At 41.4% G+C, this 23,586-nt stretch overlaps 1 protein-coding gene across 3 annotated transcripts in view; it reads right to left on the reverse strand.

Annotated features, from left to right (window-relative positions):
- Nucleotides 1-329: 329 nt before the first annotated feature.
- Nucleotides 330-23,586, reverse strand: part of LOC311021665 (interleukin-1 receptor type 1-like) — a 31,718-nt gene continuing 8,461 nt past the window's right edge. For 2 of the 3 annotated variants that reach the window (XM_084022358.1, XM_084022357.1), the window contains 10 exons: nt 15,626-15,836; nt 15,203-15,371; nt 12,219-12,393; nt 11,982-12,047; nt 10,314-10,440; nt 9,369-9,508; nt 7,338-7,484; nt 7,095-7,259; nt 3,733-3,936; nt 330-2,226 (listed from right to left, as the gene is read on the reverse strand). In XM_084022358.1, the coding sequence (XP_083878484.1) occupies nt 2,042-2,226; nt 3,733-3,936; nt 7,095-7,259; nt 7,338-7,484; nt 9,369-9,508; nt 10,314-10,440; nt 11,982-12,047; nt 12,219-12,393; nt 15,203-15,371; nt 15,626-15,836 (1,589 nt within the window). In that variant the 3' untranslated portion in view covers nt 330-2,041. The remainder of the gene's footprint in view (nt 2,227-3,732; nt 3,937-7,094; nt 7,260-7,337; nt 7,485-9,368; nt 9,509-10,313; nt 10,441-11,981; nt 12,048-12,218; nt 12,394-15,202; nt 15,372-15,625; nt 15,837-23,586) is intronic. The other variant, XR_014598033.1, reaches the window with a different exon arrangement.

A 23,586-nucleotide genomic window follows, 5' to 3' on the forward strand; every position in this document is an offset into this window, starting at 1 on the left:
TTGTAGTTTATCCAGCGCAGACGCACGTCAATCGTCTGTGTCGAACATCAGCTGTCATTATAATAGTGAAAGTCCGGTTGGATTCTCTGAGCACCGCGGCCGTCTTTTCCTAAATCCTTTTAAGTTCTCCTTCAATCTTTCCCTAACCCCTTGATGTTTTCCCCAGAGGTCAAGGAAAAGGCATTTGGAAAAGTATCCCTAACTTTTTGACTATTGGACCGCAGCCAACATCACAAGATTGTCTTAATTCACTGGCCATGCTCTCCATTGGTGGTGCTTTGCTGTTGTTCATCGCTCTCACCCTTCAAATGAGCAAGCATTACACAAAGTGCAAATAAGCTGTTTATTTTGAGGAGGGACATTAATTTGTGACAATGCCGGGCCCCAGGAGACTCAGACCATGGTTCTCAGTCTGAAGACAGGGCAAGTATCACACCAAAGCATAAACTTCTATATACATATGTATATAAACATGTATACACATACGCATGAACACATATACATAGACAGAATTTATATATATATATATATATATATATATATATATATATATATATATATATTTATACACACATATACATATTTATACAGTATATACACATTTGAGAGTTGTTAACCACAGCTGGATAAACCCAAAATGAACTGAGTCTGGTTGATGGGTGCTAGGCTATGCTAACATTGTAGCTGCTCCATCAACACTCCAAATAAGGTAATCAGACATAAATACAGCAGCGATCTTGTTGTTTGGACCACAGACCATAGCTGGTCTCTGGACTACTATGACAGATACAGGAGACAACATTTGTTTCCTCCATTTCTGATTCAGCAAAGTCAGGACGACATGAGGACAATATCAGTGCTGATAGGCTTCAGTGGCACCACGTCACGGGAATGTCTGGCTCCAGTTGAAATATTTCAACTAATGTGTGGAGTTGTCATTTCATGTATAGCCTATGCTTGATTCGAATCTCATCATTGGCCTCATTCAAACTGTCCAGAGCAAATTTGCATCTTTGCATTGATTTTTTATTTCACAGTGCAAAAGGGACGTTTGCGTCTGTTGTGCACACACCATGAGTGTCAATTGGAATTTGATATAGGCCTAAAGCACGTGTTTTGATGGGGCATGTCAAAAACCATGCGTTTGGAAATGTCAAGTAAGCAGAAATACTTATTTGTGGCCCAGGTAACAAAATCTTGAAAACACTAGATCTTCATTTTGAAAATTGTAAGTGAAGTATTATAAAAATGAGTTTGATGTCATTTTAGAAATATAGCCATGTTACACAAATATTCACAGGAGTTTTCCCCCACTAAGTTGTCTAGAAAGAGATGTACAAGTAAAGGTACCTAAGATACCATGAGATAAAATGACAGGTAAGAAAACAAGATGTTTCTCTGAAATGCTGAACAGGAAATGGTTGTGCAAGATTCATAGAATCTGTCAGTGATGGTGAATCTGTGTGTGGGAGGTTTCTAACTGACAAAGGGACAGACTCAGTTACAAGTGAACTTCTAGTGGGTTGTTTGCGATGGGGCATAAAGAATGACCCTGCGGTTTGTGTGCTTTATGCAAACAACATGACAAAACAAACTGTGATTCAATCATTTGTTAAATTACTAGTCAGTTTACTTACTTACAGTCATTGTACCTAGTGGTGGGCTCTGTCTTGTAACAGACTCTTCTTTAGTATACAATGGAGGTCAAGGCTTTTAGAGATGCACTTCAGCTGAACACAAATGCATAGTTGTATTGTGTACTCAGATTAATGGACAGTGAAGCGTTTCCCACAAGCGACTCTGTCTCACTGTCCAACCACATAAACGACACTTGATGTCTCGTGGTGCTCGGTGGTTTTATAGTCGTTTAGCCTCAACAATGAATGAACATGACATCTAGTTTCATGAGGCCAATTTCACATGAATCAGTTGACAATGAAGAACAGATGATATGTTTCTGGATGCCGTATGGTTCCACAAAAACAAGGTCTGTCCAGGAATCCGGCCCAAAACTACAACATCTGTTGGATCCATTTATCACTCAGACAACAGTCTGGAATCTCCCTGCAGGCACTGAGGGCATGTGGTACCTCAGATTCTTCCAGAAGTTTCTGTTTAGGCGCAGGTTGGTGACTTTGTGGGAAGTTTTCTTCCACTTCAGAGCTCCTTGTTTCCTCTTGATAAAGCGCAGAGACTCTGGCATGTGACTATAATCCACAGGACCATCTGGTACAATAGAATACATGGTTAATAATTTATTCAAATAAGCTTGACTACAAAGAGACACAAAAGAACTACAAAGAGTTTCAACCAACTATAAAAACACACAAAATGACAACAAAGAGCAGAGATGGGTAGAAACGTGTTACATTTACTGGAAAACATGTAGCCTACTTGTAAGAGTAGTTTTAATGCAACATACTTTTTACTTTTACTTGAGTTATTTGTGAAGAAGAAATGCTACTTTGACTCTGTTATATTGGGCTATGTTACTTAATTATTTTACACATTTTCTATTCAATGCACAATCTATTTATTATGCCAAAGGCTCTTACATGACTGTTTCACCCATCTAGATGCTAGTCGCTACGCTTGGCTCGGTTTCACCAATCAAACGCAGCCAGGCAGTTACATGACAGCACCCGGTTATAGATGTAACTTTTTTTTTCCTACATAGATACAAGTGTATACAACAGAGAGTTGTTCATGAGCACACCAGAGAGGATGCGTGAGCTCGGCAGTAAGGCAGGCCGTGGGTGCCTGGCGCGGGCCAAGCCCACAGCCTGACCTCCCACCCTTCTCCTGGTCGTCTTCTTTCAGATTACCAGGGGCGCAGGCACAAAGTCCACACCCGAGCACCAGGGGCACGAAACATCTGCTGCATTGCCAGGGGTGCGTAAACTTTGTGAGTAATGTTAATCAAGTAATATTTGAAGAGTTCAACGAGTGCTCAAGTGCTGTTTACTAGGCTGGTTTCAAAAGCTTTGTAATGAAAATGAGTGACAGTCTTACAGAAGAGAACGTTTGAAAAGAGAATGGTTCTTGTGGCTGAATTTACCCTAATTTATGTTATTTTGTAAAGATTTGATTTATTATTGTATTAGTGAAAGGGATATTTGGCAAAATCTAAATTTGCACATTGATATTTAATAGTTTGTCTATTTTACGTTCATGCTCTGATTATTGAAACAGTAAATCATTAGTTACTCAGCAGTTATTCAGTACTTGAGTTTTTTCACTAAATACTTTCTTAATCTAACTCAAGTATTTACTACTATTACTACATCTACTTTTTACTTCTACTTGAGTCATGTTATTCTCAAGTAACAATACTCTCACTTGAGTACAGTTTTTGGTTACTCAAACCAACTCTGATAAAGAGACACTAAACTAACACAAAGATTCACAATACAACCACAAAGAGACACAAGATGACCAAACAGAGACACAAGACATCTACAAAGAGACACAAAATGACTACAGAGTCTCAGCCAACTATAAAAAAGACAGAAAATGATCACAAAGAGAGGCAAAGTTGCTACAAAGAGAAGCAAAGCTTCTCCACAAAGGGACACAAAACAACTATAAAGAGACACAAAAATCCACAGAGAGATACACAAAAAAAACACAAAGGGACACAAAACAACTATAAAGAGACACAAAACAAGTCTCAAACTAAACTGTTAATGGGTGATACATGGGGTGGACATTTTTTCACAAGTCTGTCCTCACCGATTTCCACCAGAATGACTCGAGGATCATTCCGTGTCAAGGCGTCATGAAGGCCAATTTTCTGCTCATAACACAGCTGGTTCTGATCGTCAAGCAACGAGGCTTCTTCTGGTTTAGTATGGGTGGAGGATTTTACCTCCGGTGACAGGATGATTATCAGTCGTCGGCATTGACGCACTGTAGCAGCAATAACATCATGCACGGCTGGAGATGATTAAATTAAAAAAAAATTAAACAGGCCAGTCAAACAGCAAATACTTTACTTGGTATTTCCATTTGTGTTACCTTATACTTCTACTCCACTATATCTCAAAGGCAAATATTGTACTTTTTGACTGCACTACATTGATTTTTACGGCGTAATTTTCTGTGCAGATCCATATTATGAATAAAATGATGAATAAACTAGTAAATGACAGGCTGCACGATATAATATTACCATGATACTTGAGTCACGATACGATCTTATTGCGATTGTAAACATTTTACGATATATATATTGTGATAACGTATATTGTAATTCATTACCCACTCTCAACTTCAAATTATGCATGTTTTATTTTTAAATAATTATATTAAATATGAAATAGTCTTCCTGCCAATCCGCTGACTTTACTCATGACCACATCAGAAACTCAAGTGGACTGAAGAAGTAATTACCCACAAAATATTGTGGTACTAAGCATGATGATGTATTATTATCAATGAAACTACCCAGCAATGTGTAAAGTAATTAAAATGAGCTCCACCTTTACAAGTTGCAACATTAAAGTAATATTATTCTGAAGTGGGCCATTCTGCATTGAGTACTTTTGGTACTTAAAGGAGAAATCCGGTAATTTTTGACCCCATTTCCGTTGTCCTCAGGGTCATCCCGACTTATTAGAAGCAAAAAACCCGACAAAAATTGACGTTGCCTAGCCCGAGATCTGTACCTGCCTGGCAGCCTTCCAGACTTGCTCCAATGCTAACCCATTGGGGCAAGTTTTATCTGCTTTCCTGGGCCTCAGAAAACAATTCCAAGACCTATGCAACACAGGTTGGGTCCGTACGAGACACCGCGGCGCTCGTTTAGCTCAAATCAAATCAAACCACATAAATATTTGTGTTTTAGCATGAAGTTACTCACCTCAAATCACCCCGTAGACATTAGCAGTAGATAGCCGAGCGCCTGTCGTCCCTCCCAGTCACCGCAGAAACGAAAACGTTTTCCTCGTAGTTTTGATTTTGTATCCATAAAGAATTGATCAAGCAGTGCAGTCTTCATGTCCGTAATAAATCCATGAAGCTGTTACGTCCATATGTATGACTGTTACAACATAGCAACGATAGCTTCAGCTAGTAACGTGCCGGGCGCTCGTCCGTCCCACTCACCGCAGAAACAAAAACGTTTTCCTCGTAGATTTTGTATCCATAAAGAAACGATCGAGCTGCGCAGTCGTCCTGTCCGTAATAAATCCATGAAGCCGTTATGTCCATATGTATGACTATGTTACAACATAGCAACGACTGCTTACAGCTAAACAGTAGCCTGGAGCCAAAACAATGCAAGTCTCGCGCAAGTTCCCGTCTGCCGTCCTCACTCTGGAGCTGTTTTCAAGCCAGTACAGTGAAAAATCTTGGACAGTCGCGCGAGGGTCACTTTGATCTCACTCTGTTGATGAGAGACTGCAGTCTGCACAGGCGACTCCCACTCGTGCTGTCAACACAACTAGCCTACTGAGACTGCGCGAGATTTGTTGTCTTTGTAGCAGGTTCAACTTTCACAAAGGCTAAGCAATCTTACTATGTAGGCTAGCGCTAGTTACACTGTCATATGGACATGACGGCACTGCTCGATGGAAAGAAGTTTGTCACTGTATTGGCTTGAAAACAGCTCCAGAGTGAGGACGTCGGGAGACGGGAACTTGCGCGAGACTTTTGGCTCTCGGCTACTGTTTAGCTGTAAGCAGTCGTTGCTATGTTGTAACATAGTCATACATATGGACATAACAGCTTCATGGATTTATTACGGACAGGACGACTGCACTGCTCGGTCGTTTCTTTATGGATACAAAATCAAAACTACGAGGAAAACGTTTTCGTTTCTGCGGTGACTGGGAGGGACGACAGGCGCTCGGCTATCTACTGCTAATGTCTACGGGGTGATTTGAGGTGAGTAACTTCATGCTAAAACACACATATTTATGTCGTTTTGCAACACTATTTGAGCTAAACGAGCGCCGTGGTGTCTCGTACGGACCCAACCTGTGTTGCATAGGTCTTGGAATTGTTTTCTGAGGCCCAGGAAAGCAGATATAACGTGCCCCAATGGGTTAGCATTGGAGCGAGTCTGGAAGGCTGCCAGGCAGATACAGATCTCGGGCTAGGCAACGTCAATTTTTGTCGGGTTTTTTGCTTCTGATAAGTTGGGATGACCCTGAGGACAACGGAAATGGGGTCAAAAATGACCGGATTTCTCCTTTAAGTATTAAAGTAGGAACAGTGTGAAGCATTTAGTTTAATCTGTTCGCAGAAATGAAATATAATATTCATACAAATGTTTTCTTTAGGTATGATCACTTGAAAATGAGAATAGTCGAATATGCAAAATTTGCGAAATAGTTGAAATAGTTCAACGCAAGCGACAAATTAAGGTGACGTGTGTGTGTGAAAGAATATCAGTGATGAGATTCTCCTCCTGTTGTCCTGACGTTGAATTGGAATTGTTGTCTCCTGTGTCTGTGGTCCCCCAGAGGTCTACGAAAGTAGGTCATTAGTCCAGAGACCAGACCAGATTATGTGGAGAAACCAGAGACTGTCTGTGGTCCCCCAGAGGTCTAGATAGTAGCTCACATTAGTCCAGAGACCAGACCAGACTATGTGGAGAAACCAGAGACTGTCTGTGGTCCCCCAGAGGGCTACGAGTAGCTCACATTAGTCCAGAGACCAGACCAGACTATGTGGAGAAACCAGGGTCTACATGTCTGTCTACATGGAGGTCAGCCCCGCCTCCTCCGGCATGTATAGCGTGAATAAACGCAAACAATGCCATGGTCAAACTCGCTTGAGTAACACAAATCTGTTTTTCGATTGGTGTGATCACATGATTACTATCTCATCTATGCATTAATTCAAGGATCAAGAGTTTACACAGTAATCCTCCCGATGTGTGTGTCTCTGAATGCATCACTGCAGTAACAACTGACACAATGAAATAAAAATACATTTGGAATAATTGTGATGATACTGTGATGGATTACTGCCTCGTGTACATTTGTATTCTCTTCACAAGAACATGTTTTAGGGAGAAACCCCAAATGTACAGAAAACTCCAAAGGAGTCTTCCTTTAAATGTGAACCAGGTGAGTGTCTGTCCTGACCTTCTCCGGGACAATCGTCGCGTCCTCTGATGTACAAGGAGTAGCCATGTTGTCTCTCCAGCTCCTGAGGAAGGGTCTGCAGGGCCAAGTTCGCCGTCTCAGCTGAACTCAGGCTGCCGGGAGGAAGGAAGCTAACATAGGCATCGTAGAGCTTCCCATCTCGAGCTGCAGAGAGGACAACCGCTGCTGACCAGATGATTCCACAGAAAAGCACAACTTCAACAGATCAAACACCTCGCTCACCTTTCACCTTTGAAAAATGTCTCAGCAGTTTCCTGTGAGTCAACACCAGGTCTACTTTGAAGAAGAGGAGGGCAGCTGCGAGGGCCAGAACGGCCAGCGAGGCAGCGAGGCAGAGAGCCACTCTGGTGTAGAGAGCACTGTGGTCGGCTGGAGAGACGAAACATATGGTTTGAGAACTCATGTAAACAAAATTTAACAAACAAGGGTAGACTTTCGGGAAGGAGCAGTACTGTGGAAAGCAGTTTATTTGGATGACACATTTTCCAATTTGTCATTATATGGCTCCTTCACTTTATTTATTTGTGACTGAATCATATGTAGGAATGTTTGACAAAACACCCATGCTTTAAAAGTTGAAAGTAAAGCGTGCGTGGGGAGATAAACTGAACATAAAAATAGAATAATGCAGCCATAGCAGGGGTGTCAAACTCGTTTCAGGAAATGTAGCCTAGATTGATCTCAAGTGCGCCAGACCAGTGAGACCATTCCATAATAACGAGACCCCCAAATGTACAAATACTTTCTGAAAATCTTCACAATTAATGACCAATCCAGTTAGGCTACAAAACTGACAATGAACATTCTGAGAAGTCTGTAATCTCTCAACACAAACAACTCATTTATCTTCACTGCCTTGGCGGTCCCTGCAAGTATGTTCGCCATTTTAAGTGTGATAGTGGTGATGAATATCATCGTCCTTGAGCACTGGAAGAAGCACACCAGCTTCCCATTTACCTCTGTGAAGAAACAGATGTAGTGTTGTGCCATAGAATGTCAGAATAAGAATGCCAAAAAATGATCTTGAATGTTCAAGAATATTGTTGTCAAAGACACTCTTTGAAGCAAAACACAGCCATTCAACTGACTGGGCTGATGAAATCATCCTGAATTCTGGCCTCTGCAGCTCGTTTCATATCAGCTTTCACTGTTTATCGCACTCAATGATAAATCAGTGATGGAGATAAACGCAAAAACATTCTCAGTAGTCTATTGGTAATGGCAAACACCACTGATCACCCTTAGCAACATAAGTGTGTTAGCAAGAAGTAGCAGCAAATATGTTCATGATATCAGTTCAGAAAAATTTGGATAATTTATGTGTGTAGTGCGGAAGCCCTGAGTGGCAGGTGAGAACATTTCTGGTGATCCATTTTCTCAGACTGAAAGAGTTTTGTCTCCTGTTAAGACAAAGGCTTTGACAGGATATAATTTCAAATTTTTGGAAGAGTTTTTGCAGGTGATTTTTTTTGTCAGAATAATTTTTCAGTGTTTATTGTTGTAATACTAATTTCAGCCACAAGAGGTACTACTTCGTCATGTTTTAAATTTGACTAAAAATCATGCTTTCCCAAAGAACAATGTTTGTTTCCATAGTGTTCTTCACAAGTTATCTAAGTAGCTAATTGCATTGGTAGCGACAGTAGGGAGGTTGTGGTGGTGACCTGTCAATCACAAGGTAGCCCCGCCGTCTATTTGACTATAAATGGACGATAATGTACTAAATGAACATCATGCTGGATTGAAGAAGACTTGAGATTGAGACATAAACTCATGTTTACTATGTTTACTGAGATAATAAATCATGTGAGAAATACGATTATTTTCTCATAGACTTCAATGGAATCAGACTTGTTTTTACAACCAGAGGAGTCGCCACCTAATGGCCAGCAGAAATAATGCCATTTTAGAACATGGCGTGGTGGTGTATTTCAGCAACGTGTGGCCAAAATGTGTATTACAACAAAGCCGAATCCTGAAAAAAATAATTTCACATACCAGATTTTTTTTTTTTTTTTTTTTTTTTAAATGTAAAAGAAATAATTTAAGGAACAAGATTGTCCTGGCAAGACCATTTCCTGGCTGTTTTTGAGTCATAAACACAGGCAGGAAAACAAATTAGATCCAACTGAAAAAATTCATCATCACAGTTTTTTTCTCCACTGCCTTTCAGGGCTTCTGTACATTTTTGGGTTGATATTGTCTTTGATATTTCCTGTTACTCTTATGTTTGATAGAAAAGAAGCAAAATACCTTCTTGGAGCCGCACAACACCGCAGTGCGAACGAACTGGGTTTGATACACAGCAGGAAATGGGGACGTTCAGGAACTGCCGAAAAACTTTAGAGATGTTGAGAGTGGACAGGCCGTACACCCGGCCTCTCTTATGAACACTAAAAGAGACAGGTCCAGTCAAATGGTGCATCAATCAGTCAGTTAAATAAATCAGGCAACAAAGCAAGAATGAAAATATTGTCATCTTTCTTTTCTTCTTCTTTCATTCTACTTGGTTTAAACTCTGTATTGGCAATATTAAGCAACGAGTAGGCAGATATTTAAATTAGACTGTTGTTTAACCAAATATTAATTGCTGATTAAGGTTTAGCAATTTGACTTTTGTTGAAGTCATTTAACAGAGATGGAAAGTAACTAAATACAAATACTGTGTTGCTGTGAGTCAGTAGAATTTTGTTCTTTTCTTGAGTATTCACTTTTCTGACAACTTTCTACTTGTACTCCTTTCATTTCAAAACAAATATCTGTACTTCCTCCTCACATTTTTAAAACAGGTTTGTTACTTTTGTTTTCATACATTTGAGAGGATTTATCGACTATTCTTTTTCTTGTTAATATGACAAGAGATTCAGTCAGCCTTGCAAAAAACAGCCAGTAGAAATGTCCTTCATAGGGACACTTTTTACTTTATACTTTGAGTACATTTTTGTCCGTCAAAGTGATACTATTTACTCCAAAGTACATTTGAGAGCCTGAAGTTTTTCACTTTTACTCGAGTAAAGGAGTTAAATCAATACCTCTACTTTTACCACGTCTTTTTGAACACAGTCAGTACTTCTACTCGGGTATAGAATGTTTGTATTTTTGACACCTCTGTCCTTTTATCAGGAAGTCTTTATGCCCTTCTGCCCCCTCCATGTCCATGTGCAGACTGAGATAACATGTCGGGAAGCAGAAACTTACTATTTCCAAGATTCGGTAACACCCTCCAGATCGTCAGTGTGGTCCTCATCAACAGTCCAGTACATGTAAGCCTCAGTGTCCTCGCTGAAGCCAATGTAGGCATAACACTCCAGCACCGCTCTTGTACCTGGTCATCAGTTGCACAAATAAGTCCAATGAAAACCTCTGAAAACCCGTTTGGAAAAGGTCTTAAATGTGCATCAGTGCTTTGAGATCTCCTGAAAGATTAAAGGACCATACCAGTATAATTCTGACATATCTCCCTGAGTAGAGATTTCCCCTGTCTGCAACACATTCTGTGTGCATCATTGTCTGCCGTGTATACTTGTGTTGTATAAAATCAACTGTTTAGTCACTTAAGCCCAAGTTATGCTTCCGCGTTGACACAACGCAAGGGGGCTTACGGACCCTTTACGTCCTTGCGGACCCCCCGTACGTCCACCGCAAGGGCCTGACGTGCACCTCCCAAAAATCCTAGACGCGCGTCGAGGCGACGCAGCACCAACGCAGCGGCATTTGCTGTGATTGGTCCGCTAACTACATCCGCTGGAGACCGCTTTTCCAGTTTCCACTCATAAACACCGCCATTTAAACTTTTAATACTTTTATTGTTTGTACCTTGTCGCTTTTGCACAAATAAATCAAACACTGAAAAATTGTGGCTGTTTAAAGCCGGAAGGTAAACAAATAGGCTATAAAGAGGCTAACGACGATATACGTCAAGAGTCTCGGTCTGTCGGTCAGTCTTTACAAAAAACGTAGCGCCCTCTACCGTGTGTGTGTGGCATTGAATTGCATTTCTCAATATTTAATACTTTGTCACTAGCTAGTGACGTGCATCTCTTAAATTTGTCTGTCAAATACGAAAAAGGAATCTCATTAACTTTCCAATGGCATTGTTTTCATGCTGAGCAACTAGATAAGAAGTGGACGTAGTTGTAGTGACATCACCCATTGGTTTGTGGACTACGGTTTTGCAGCCACGTGTTTGGCATTTTGGCCATCGCCATCTTGAAATTTTTGCAACCAGTGAAGGAAGTGACCATATTTGGGCTGTGGGGAAGCGATGGGTGGATCTGATTAACACAAGAGTGGACACCGAAGTGTTAAAGTCATCTTTGTAGCTAACTACATTGGTAACGTGGTAGCAACCTGTCCATCACAGGGTACCCCCGTCCTAAAGCATCCCCTGCTTTCTGGCCTGTCTGACGCTAAATGGACCATCATTTACTAAATGAACATCATGCTGGATTGAAGAAGACTTCAAACTAGAGATTAAGACCATACACTTATGTTTATAATGTTTACTGAGATAATACATCAGGGGAAAAGTAGGGTCACTTTCTCAGAGACTAATATAGAATCAGACTTGTTTCTGCAACCAGTGTAGTCGCCCCCTGATGGCCAGCAGAGAGAATGCAGGTTTACAGCACTTTAGCCCGTCTTCACTTTTCAGAACCGATGAGCAACGCAGAAAATGATGTCTCTGTACATGAAACCAATAGATCGTATTTTGGGAATATTTCATGACCTGCTGTGAGACGAGGTTGAGTATAAAGCTGCAGTAAGACGTGACAGCATTTGCAGCAGATTAAACCAACCAAACCTGACAGATATACAGTATGTGTGTTACTATGACAGCGTATATCATTTGAGAGTGTTACTTACCCTCCTCAACTATGACCACTTGCTGTTGAGGGCGCAGCACCTCAGGCTTTGTAACGACAGTAATCCCTAAAGGCACATAAAGAGTGTAATAGAAGAGAATATTTATCATCCCACAATCTATCAAAAAAAGCCAAAAGGAAAAGGTTAATCAGATAACATTCCCTTTCTTAACCCTTCCTGTTGCTCTGGCAAATCTCAACGATAACATGATTAGGCTCGAGTGAGATCTGTACATACCTTTGTTAGTAGTTAGCTGGATGCTGCGTGCAGCCGTGTAGTTCCTGCCGTCCAAGCTAATGTCAACCAGGCAGGTGTATTTCCCAGCATCCCTCTCTGAGGCAGTAGAGAGTCTCATGGAGCCACTCTCATCAACAGAGATGTGATTCCCCAGCTGCTCCACCTGTTGGCAGTCCTAGTGTCACGATAAGGACACAACTTTATTTATAGAGCACTTTTCACAAATTTAATTCAATTAAATTTTATTCATAGTGTCATATTACAACAGAAGTCTTCTCAGGACACTTTGAGCAGGACTAGAATACACTATGATTTTCAGAGTCAATACAAAGTCCCAACATCACCCAGGGGCAAGCGTTACAGCAACAGTGGCAAGAAAAAACTACCTTAATAGGCTTTTAGGCAGAAAACTCGTGCAGCCCAGGCCCTTGGGTTCCAACTGCATTTGGTGTTAGTGCAGTAGGAGTAGCATTAGCAGTAGTGGTAGTATTAACAGAAGCAATGGCCCAGGCGGACCGGAAATTATCCTTCCACAGGTTCACCTACGGAAATCTTGTTACGACTTTTACTTCCTCTAGATAGTCAAGTTGTCAACTGACCCCGGCAGGGCCGATCCGATGACCTCACTAAACCATCCAATCGGTAGTAGCGACGGGCAGTGTGTACAAAGGGCAGGGACTTAATCAACACAAGCTTATGACCCACGCTTACTGGGAATTCCACATTCAAATAATTGCAATTGTGACGGGGAAACCAGAGTTGCAGTTGTTGGTTCTTGAACACACCCTTGTGTTCAGGCCAACCCCTTTCTACTGCCTCCTGATTAGACTGAGGGTATTTAAATCACCTGTGACCTCTTGGCTGTCTCTTTGTCTCTCTCTGGCTGCTGTGTGGGCTTCCTCTGACTCTGAGGTAGGAAATAGAGCCACTAGTTTAAATGTTACTTTAAATCAATTATATGTAGTGACCAGGTTGCAATTGTTTGCAGCTCTCCTCTCCCTCTCTCCCCCGGTCTTATTGGTGTCTGCATCTACGAATGAATGAATGGAGTTCTCCAATGTGGGTACTCATTAGCTGGTACCTGGGTTAGCCGGTGCACCTTTTTATTAAGGTAGGCTTTGTGATTTTGACCTGTAAGCAGACAAATTGAATTGAAATGCATGTTTGGTTTTATTATAATTAACTGACCTTTCTTGAATTATTAGGTCATTGTCAGCTGCTGTTTTGCCTTGCTTTTAGTGTTGCTTTTATTGTTGATTATTGTTAGTCTGGACCAACTGGTGTTTTTGTTGCTTGTGTTAATGTTTGTTTTGCTTTATTTCTTTTAGTGGCATTAGTCGGCTTATAGCGGAGGCTAGTCACGATAGAGTGGTTCCCTTCACCGTTTGTAGTGTTAAAGCGGACCGGGACACAGTTGCAGTGTGCACCATTTGCAGTGATTTGCCGTGAGCATGCGTGGTGGGTAAGTTGTTGCACCTCTGGAACACATCCTTAGGTAGGCTGCCTCCCTGTAGTTGGCTTCTGTCCACTCCTTTTTGGTAATTTCAGAATAAGTGTCACCAAAAGAGTAATTTTAGTGTTTTTATAAAAGAATCCCCTGTTAATAAAATTTGTTATACTTTCCTAATTTGATTCATCTTTTTTGTGCCACTAATCCCCTTTTTTTTACAGATATCTCCAGTTATTAATTAATTAAATTGAAACAAATAAATTTGGCTTTATTTGGAAACCACGTCTCTGTCTTGTCTTAGTATACGAACTTGTGTTGTCTGTGAAAGTATTGAGGTCTTATTCAGAATTTCATAGGATATTTCCTGGGGTGAAACTCCCCAGGTGGCGTTGTTTGGGTCAGGTTCTGGTGGCCTCCAGCCACACATTCACCTCGCCACACAATCATCAATCCCTATCGCGAGTGGGGTTCAGCGGGTTACCCACGCCTCTCGGCCAAGTGTAGACACACTAACCACGGTGCTTCACACAAGACGAATAAAAAACTACACATTGAAGTGGACCAGAAGGTAAAATAAAAGACAGTAAAATTAAACAAATAGACAACTTCAGAAAGAATTGGATGAAAATCAAGAGATTAAAAGCCAAAAAAGTGTGTGTAAAGTTGTTTAAAGTGTAATCAATGAGTTTATGGAATGAGTTTCCACCTGCTTGCACTCGGTATGCGAAGCTAATCGTCTACTGGCTGTAGCTTCATATCTAGCAAGACAGATATGTTATCCAACTTCTCATCTAACTCAAGAACATAAACATGTTTATTTCCTGAAATGTCTTGGTAATGAAAGCTTGTACTAGTTTCAATTTTAGGAAGTTGCAAAGAACGGCATTGACAGTTGACTTAAAGGTGCTATATTATACAAATAGAACTCTATAGAACCATCACCTTGCCGTGGTGAGGAGGTTTGTGTGTCCCTATGACCCTGAGGGCTGTGTTGTCTGGAGCCTGGTGCTCCTGGTAGGGTCTCCCATGGCAAATTGGTCTCAGTTGATGGGCCAGACCCTATGAAAAATTTAGGCAGAGTGATCGTATCGTCTGATCTAAGGCTGCATGTTTTGAACACTCGGGTGAAGAGAGGGCGGAGCTGTCAACTGATCACCATCTGGTGGTGAGTTGTGTCAGAGGGTGGGGGAAATCTTTGGACAGACCTGTGTAAGGATCGCCCAAAGTCTACCTCGCTGTTTAATTTGACCAAAAAGGGTAAAAGGACCGGGGGGAAAGGTGATGGGTGGAGCTTCACGCCGAGGTTGCTGTTCTGCCACTGGTGTTCGTCAAAATCCAAGACGGCGATGGCTAAAATCCGGAACTCATGCCAAAACCCTAGTCCATAACCAATGGATGACATTATGATGACGTCCATTTCTTATATACAGTCTCTGCGTTTACTGATTGTATCTTCGTGAAGAGACAAGTGAAGAAAAGTATGGCACATAAATACAGTGAAAACAGCACATGGATATCATGCTGCTGGGCATACCTTCATCCATCGTATGTTCCTCGTCTTATCCAGTTTGAAGATCTCTTGCTGTTTGCAAGGAAGGCTTTTACTGACTCCTGGGTCCATGGATATGGTTTCAGGTGCATCAGGACACTCTCCACTGGACACTGACACCCCAAACGTCACCCTCAGTAATTCAGTTTTGCCCCTGAAGAGGAGATTAACTATGAGACAGCTGCAGTAATATTACCTTATTCTCTGAGTCATATTTATGTGAAAACTAAAACTACGATCATCTTTACGTGAAATTATTTGAGAATTAAACATAGCTGTAGATTGATTGTTCATTCAATAATTACTCTTTCAATCCTAATTACTGCTGTAAATGAAGAGGGCAAATTATTAAAAACACCCGTTTGAAGCATTTGAGCCCTTTATGCAGTCTGGATCAAGTTTCTATACCTTTCCTCACAGGTGTAGGATCCATTATGAGACACCTGCACAGGTAGAAACCACAGTAACCCGTCCCGGACTTCCACTCCAGTGGGCAGGCTCAGGTTGCGATGCCCTTCTCTGCTCCACGTCACGTTGGTGTGGGCATCAACAGAGAGGCACTCCAGCAAAAAGAGGTGGCCAACACTCACATGGTAGGTGTCTGTCTCCCCATAGTGGTCTGGATGTGATAGTGCAAAGCAAGATCAGTGAGCAGAGGTTAAACTTTCACAAAAAGACACCAGGGTGACATGGATGGATGGGTAGAGCATGAAGGGCAAGAGTTATGGCACAAATGAGCACCTTGCATCCATAATGAATGTGATTTGAATCCATTCATTCATTAATTCATAACCTCTGTTTTTTGTTGAATCTTTAAGAGGACCTTTTATGCTTTTCCCCTTTTTTTAGTGTGTACTAAATATATACAGAGGAACATCTAGAGGAAGAGGAGCTGAAGAACAAGTAGCTTCAGGTAAGGAGGGAGGAGGGGGGGGGGGGGGCATTTCTAACAAACACACTTTGACCAATCACAGATTTGGGAGGGAGGGGCAGGAGGTCAAACTGTTTCAGAGAAAGGCTGATGAGAGCTGCTGCAGCTCAGTATGATGGGAAAATAAATGAAGGCATGTAAACATTTTCTACTGGTAACCTGAACTCGTGTGAACCAGAAAAGGAGCTATATTGCTCTTTAATGTTTTGACTCAGCTTTTGAACTAGAGCATTTTTCATTATTTACATATATCATATAACAGGATATTGGATTACTACTGTAACTAAACTGGTTTGAATCCTACTGAAAAGACAAGGACTACTTTGTGCGTCTTGGTAATTATAAATATAGGCAGGCGAGTTCCCGCCTCTTCCCACCTGTCAGGCGTCTTCTTTTTAACATCAACATGCTTTCACTGGAGGTGGCACGGTGGTATTGCGGTAAGCACTGTCACACAAGGGTCCAGGGTTCAAAGCCAGGTTGGAGACAGCCTTCTGTGTGGAGTTTGCATGTTCTCCCCATGTTTTCTCCAGGTTCTCCATCAAGTCAAAAGACTCACAGGTTTGGTTCATTTAGATTTAACCGTTTTCAGAGACTTTTGATGGAGTTTGTGTCTGTACACATGTATCCATAATAAAAGTTAATGGAGTAATTAACAGACAAGACAGATCTTTCTAATAAATAAATAAAGTTCTTAGTGATCCTTCATGTTTATACCTACAATTATTATTTCACTAGATGGTGAATCAGAAAAAGAAATATTAAACTTGGGAATGATTCACATGAGTTTAATCAGTTATCTGTCTTCACGCCGGTATGAAACTCCAGTGATGTTGAGACATATCAGCTGAGGCTGATCAGCTGCAGCGTCAATCAATAACTGAAATGAAGGGGGGCGTGTCTGCCATTAAAAGGTAAATCTGAGGTCGTTGTTTTTGGAGCCAAGGCCATATGATAAAAGTCACCGCTTGAATCGGCAATGTTTAAAACCTCAGAACAAGCCAGAAATCTAGTCATTGACTCAGACCTGAACTTCAGCAGCCACATTAAGACAATTAGAAAGTTAACCCAGTTAACTTCAGAGTATAGCAAGGATTAACCCTCTGAGACCCATTGTAGCGTATACGCTACAAAAGATCATGTTGTCTTTAGAGCGTCATAACTTCGTAATGATTTGCGCTAGAAACATGTGTGAGGTCAGGCACCAGAGAGAGAGACACACACACACACACACACACACACACAGAGGCTCTTAAGGCGAGTCCACACTGGAAGAACTGCGTCGGTAAATGAAGTCGGGCTACTTAATATGGCCGACTCGAACAACGACAACACACCTACGGAATTACAGCCGACGCCATACGTTCCGCGCTTGCGCGAGATGTAATGTCTCCAAAACAACAGGCAGCGCTAATCTGTATTGTGGGCCAAAAAACACGAAAACCAGAAGTAGCCGGTCCTCTCTAGACCATAACACAGAGCACGCTGTCCTCACCAGTCACTGTTGTCCTGATAAGTTCCACAACAATCAAGCGATGCCAAAACAATGCGTTGAGAGAGTGTGTCGACACCTTCTTCGATTCCACTGTTTGTCTGGTATGTTTACCATCGTCACTTCCGGGCTTCACTGATTCGCTAGTCAAGCTGCTAGCCTCCACCAATCAGAATGGTAAAAGAATGACCGACTCGAATGGCGGATTATACATTTGAGTCAGCTGAAATGAATGCCGACGTGGCCGATTCGAGCGACCACACCAAGTAGACTCATGTCACGGACGCCGACTCTCTCAAAGACGCCGATTTTCGGTCCGGTGTGAACTCGGCTTTACTGTCATGAGGGTGAGGGCTGGCACCTTGGTTAGGAGTACCGCCCCTTGTAGGTAGGGCTGGAGAAAGCTCCCCCTCTTTATAAGGACAGGTGTGAGCCATTAGCACCTCTTTGTCTGAGGCCTGGTAGATGTGTGGTGGGACTGTCTTGTCTGTGCAGAACCGTGGTGCAGCTGCTTCCTCTAGGTCCAGTTTTAATGTGCTGTAGGCCCATGCTTGAGAGGACATGAGTCAGCCTTTTCCTTCAGTCACAGTATAGAGCCAGTCAGCTCCACCGGTGCCAGTGTCTGACAGGGCCCCAGACTGAGAAGATTTAGTGCCAGACTGCTGCTTTGCCTGGGCTGATGTGCCATGCGGCCTGGTTGAAGCCTCTTAATATTTTTGAATTGCTGTGGATGTAAACCAGCTCATCATAAGCTGTCTATGGTCTGGCCTTGCCGGGACTGTTGTTTTTACTGTGTCAACTGATAACCATTTGCAACCCAACCGAGTACTAATACTGTGTTTTCTTTTGTTTGGTCGTCAGGCAGTAGGAGGATCTGCGGGGAGGATCCGTGGTATATGCACCCTTCTTTGCATGCAGTGTGGTAGGTCTGAAGAGTGGTGAGTACTGTCTGATGATTTATTTATTATACTTTGTAATACGTCATCTCAGCTACCTTGTAGTTTTAAATATTTATTAGTGTTGTGGTATTAAAGGTAGTGCGCTAAAACGAATTGTTCTTTCTTTCTTTCATTATCAGGTTCATTACCATCAGTTGATTTCAGTTTGCATAATAAATAGAATTTTTGACTTGAATATACGTTTTCGGCTCTCCTTGTACCTGGGGATAAATTTGTTTGTGGGTCTATGCAGAGACCCTTACACTGGGGTTGGTCACAAACGTGTTTTTTTTCCTCTTAAACTAGAGAAACGGGGCTAAACAACGGTACCCTGCTTGCCCATGTGAGTGATTTATTTCTGACAAAACGAATGCGTAAAGTAGTAAAATATGTGACTCGATGTCTCCTCGTCTCCGTGGCGCATTCCTCCATTTTATTTTATCGATCATTATTTTCATTCGCCATCTTGCTAGTGACGTATAGAGTTACGTTTATGCATCGGACATTCGTATTTGCTCCCGTAGCGGCTTTTACAGCCAATCGGAAAGCCTGATTTACGCTTGGCCGTGAGTTGTTGTTGTTGTTGTTGGCCGTGAGACACAGAGGAGTTCAAATCAGAGAAAAGGACAGTCAAAAAGTTACTGTAGTGCAAGAGAGTTAAATACATAAATGGTACAGAAGAAGTACACTATATACACACATATATTAAGGGCAGGGAGAGGAAAGGACCATTCCTGGCAAAAAAAAAAAACGCCCATAGACACTACCCAAAAGACTGTCCATATTTCATAGACAAAAGCAGCTAGAAGCTTCAAATAACTTTTAGCATAATCCAAACAAGTGTGTGCAACTTTCTATGTTGAGATTTTATTTCGTTATAATGGTTTGCAGTGCTTTTTTTAATAAAATGTGTAAAAATTAGGGCCAGGACTTTAAAAAAAAAATGTACGCATTTTAATCGCACTTATTTTTGCACTGTGGAACGTTTCTCACTGGATGAGTTTCAGGCGGACCGATTATACTCGAGCACCAACTAGCGTTCATGACTTCAGACAACAAACCACAGTGAACATGAACGAAGAAGCTGATGAGACAGCTTTGGTTGGCCCCGTGGATGCGAAATTTTGTTATCAAAAACGAACGAATGGAAGCGTCGATAAGAGCATGGTTGTGTGCAAGCTAGTGATGGTGAGATGAAGCCTCATGAGGCATCGCACCACTTGAGCCAATTGGTTCGAGAGAGGGTTAATTTCTCGAAGCTTCATGTGCACACGAAACCACCTACTGGCCAAGTGTATAATCACAGGCAGCTGTATCTGAACTAGAGGTAAGATCGGGCCTAAAAAATCCAGCCCGACCCGACCCAGGCCCGCGGGATTAAAGCCCGACCCGGCCCGAACCCGAGCAATTAACTTGATTTGCAGGCCCGAGCCCGAACCAAACCCGAAATTTCATATTTTATTTGTGAGGACTCAGAGTACGCCCTTAAGAATCTAGCGCGGCACTTTAAGAGAGAGAGAGAGAGAGAGAGAGAGCGCAGAGAGAGAGACGGGGGGTGCAGTCGAATAGTCTTTTTTGCTTAGGAAGGTTCCTAACTGAAGAAGTGACCCGGAAGTAAACAAATGGCCGCCATGATAAGAGCTGTTCGAATTCTCTAAATGCATAGGAAAGGAGCTCCAATGCTTCCTTTCAGAGCTCCTTTAGCATAGGATGCAACGGACCTTCCTATGCGATAGGAAAGGAGATTACGCCGACCCACAATTCTTTGCGAGAGCAACATTTAAAGTGCCGCACACCTCGGCCGTTCATGAAAACAAACAATATGCCTATTTACATATTTAACAGTTACTTTCATGCAGACATATAGTAATTGGAATAGTTATGATAAATGTGTGTGGACAGTGATAATAATTGAATGTTTTTTTTTAATTTCAATCATGTTACAAATGTTTGACAAAAACGAAACTAAAACCACAAATGAAAAGTAAATAAAACAACGGTCAAACAGAAAGGAGGAGCTGCTGGACCTGAAGCCGGTCAGTGAACCAGCTGTTGATAAAACCAACATGGGGAGAAGTGGACGATGCGCTTTTTGTAGTCCATTTTTGTAGTTTCTCCAGTGCAGACGCACGTCAATCGCTGGCGCTGATCATCAGCTGTCAATCATCAGCGGCCGCGTTATAATGACGTAGCTTAGTGAAAGTCCGGTCGGATTCTCTGAGCACCGCGGTCGACTATTCCTAAGTCCTTTTGAGTTCTCCTATCGCCTTTCCTTGACCCCGTGACGTTCTCCCCAGAGGTCAAGGAATAGGAGATAGGAATAGGAGTTAGGACCTTATTTTTTGACTATTCGACTGCACCCGGGGAGAGGGAGAGAGAGAGAGCGCAGAAGTATTCCTCAGTTTAGTATCTTATTCTCCACATATCGTTTATACATTTCTATAAACATATATTAAAAATAAATAAATAAATAAAAAAATTTAAAAAAAAGTCAGCGAGAGAGAAGCCCGGCCCGACCCGACCCGAACGTAATGATTGACATTTTATACCCGACCCGACCCGAAATTCGGGTCGGGTCGGGCTCGGGCTCGGGCTCGGGCTTAAGATCTTACCTCTAATCTGAACCACATAATGTGTGATGCATTGAATGTTTGTCTGTTATGTCTGTTGGGAATGACTATGAATTACAAAAAATGAAAAAAATGACCAAATAATTACTTATAGATCATTCAAGCCGTTATATTATTCTATACAGACAGTGTGGTAACAGGGAGAAGACATTGGGGGAAACTGATCCCGGGCCGGGAGTCGAAACCAGGTTCACCGCGTCAAGGACGTTGAGCCTCTGTACATGAAGCGGCTGCCCTAACCACTGCGCCACCAGCCGCTCCATAATGAAATAATTTCTGTACATAAATGATCACGTATGTGTATGATAAATTGTTTGAAGGTATTGTGTGTGTGTGTGTGTGTAAATTTTCCCCAAATGGTAATATCATCACTCTCCTAAATCTCTCTCTCTCCCTAAACTCTCCAAACTATCTCCAAACTCTCAACTGATATATAAACTATATAAACTCTAGTATCCAAACTCCCCAAACTCTCAACTGACCGCAACTCTGCTTCAATACCCACATTTTGAACGGAGCCTGAGGGGTCTATATAGCTGTAAAACCTCACGCCAAAATCTGAACCACTTCCCGAAGCAATCACGTGGTACAGCCGGGCAGCGAGGCTTCGGACGTTATCATTTTTGGCCCCTCCCCTAAATGAAGCAAGCCTCAATACGAGCTTTGCGGAAACGCCCCCTCTATTACTCGACACGCTTCGAAGCCTCGGCACATCTCGTAACATCACTAGTGCAAGCTATGCAACAAGGAATTTGCATATCACCGCAGCACATCGAGCCTCAAGTATCACCTCAATGCAAAACATATAGCAGCTAGCGTGGACACTAGCGTGGTAGCTAGCGTTGGAGGGTTAACCTTCGCCAACAGAGAGATGTTTTCTAATAGTCAGGGTTTCCAATGTTCTGAATGTACTTGAAAGTATTGTTTTTTACATTAAAAAAACAACAAAGTGTTATAGTTTACAGAAGGTCTACCTACCTATAGGCTACCTGAATTTCTGAAATGTACTATTTCTAAATATGCTATTGCTACACTTAATGGCAAAAATTGCACTGGTCTGTTGGACTTGGTTGAACAAAAATAAACAATATTTTGTTGCTTAAGCTTATGTATTCAGTCATTATTCAATGGTATACTAAAAATCCATGTGAAAAAAATTATTTCTCACTGTTCTCAGGTCAATTATTTATATGCGATTAAAATGCGATGAATTTCGATTAATTTCGATTAATTACAAAGCCTCTAATTAATTAGATACATTTTTTTAATTGAGTCCCGGCCCTCGTAAAAATTCAAGGTGCGTTTTTATTTATTTTTAATTTATGGGTTAAAATCCCCTATTATAGTGTATTTATTGAGTGATACACTGTTAGCTGAGGTTGTGCTGATTCTGGGGATGTGTATAACTTGATGATACTGTAAAAAATGACAATTTTATAGAACAATACACAAAAGTATGACAAGTCGGAAAGTTATCTATGTGGGTCTCAGAGGGTTAAAGGATTTGTCTCAACAGATTTGGAAATCTTGTCCATGCCTTATCTTGAGTAAACTTAACTACCGTTAACGGTGACTTCAGGTTACACTAAAAAAATCAATCAGACGGCTGTCGCTGATTCACAAGGCTGCTGCTTGAGTCCTCAGTAAGACAAAGAAAGTTAATCACATCAGTCCAGTTCTGATGTCTTTACAATGGCTTCCTGTCAGTCAAAGAATTGATTTCGAAATACTACTGTTGGTTGAGAAAAGCACTGAATGGTATATTTCATTATGAGCCATCCAGACCTGCCAAGTGGTCTGGTTCAGGTCTGCTTTCTATCCCCACAGTCTATCAACCACAGACTGTATATTAGTAGTCATGGTGAAGTCACTTATTGGTTTGTTTGAAGCCTTGTTGTGCATGGACTGTTGACACTCTGGGCTGTTACAGCGCAATAAGTTTAGCAACACATGTTGCCAGTTCTTAAGTTCTTTAATTTTTTCTTTGCGCACAAACACCGAAACATATAAGACAAACACTTAAGTAATAAGTGTTTGTCTTATATTATATAACATTTTATTTTATTTTAGCTTGTTTTTATTTGCTATTCTCTTGGCTTTTGAATGATTTAATTACTGAATTAAATAGTTTTTAATTGTCATTTTGTCATTTGTTTCTGTTGCTTTTTGTCTTTTGATGTTTCATGTAAGGCGCTTTGAAATAAATGAGCTTATTGATTAATTAATCATTCACCTTTTTTTAAACCCAAAATACGGTTTAAATCAAAGACTCGATACAGAAACCAGGTTTATATCTGTTCCTTCCAAAAGGTATGAAAATAGATCAACTTGAGGCAATACAAGCAAGGCAGGAAATGAAGGACCTAGTTGTCAAAATG

This window comes from Eutrigla gurnardus, assembly GCF_963514095.1.
Source record: "Eutrigla gurnardus genome assembly, chromosome: 12".
Taxonomy (NCBI): Eukaryota; Metazoa; Chordata; class Actinopteri; order Perciformes; family Triglidae; genus Eutrigla; species Eutrigla gurnardus.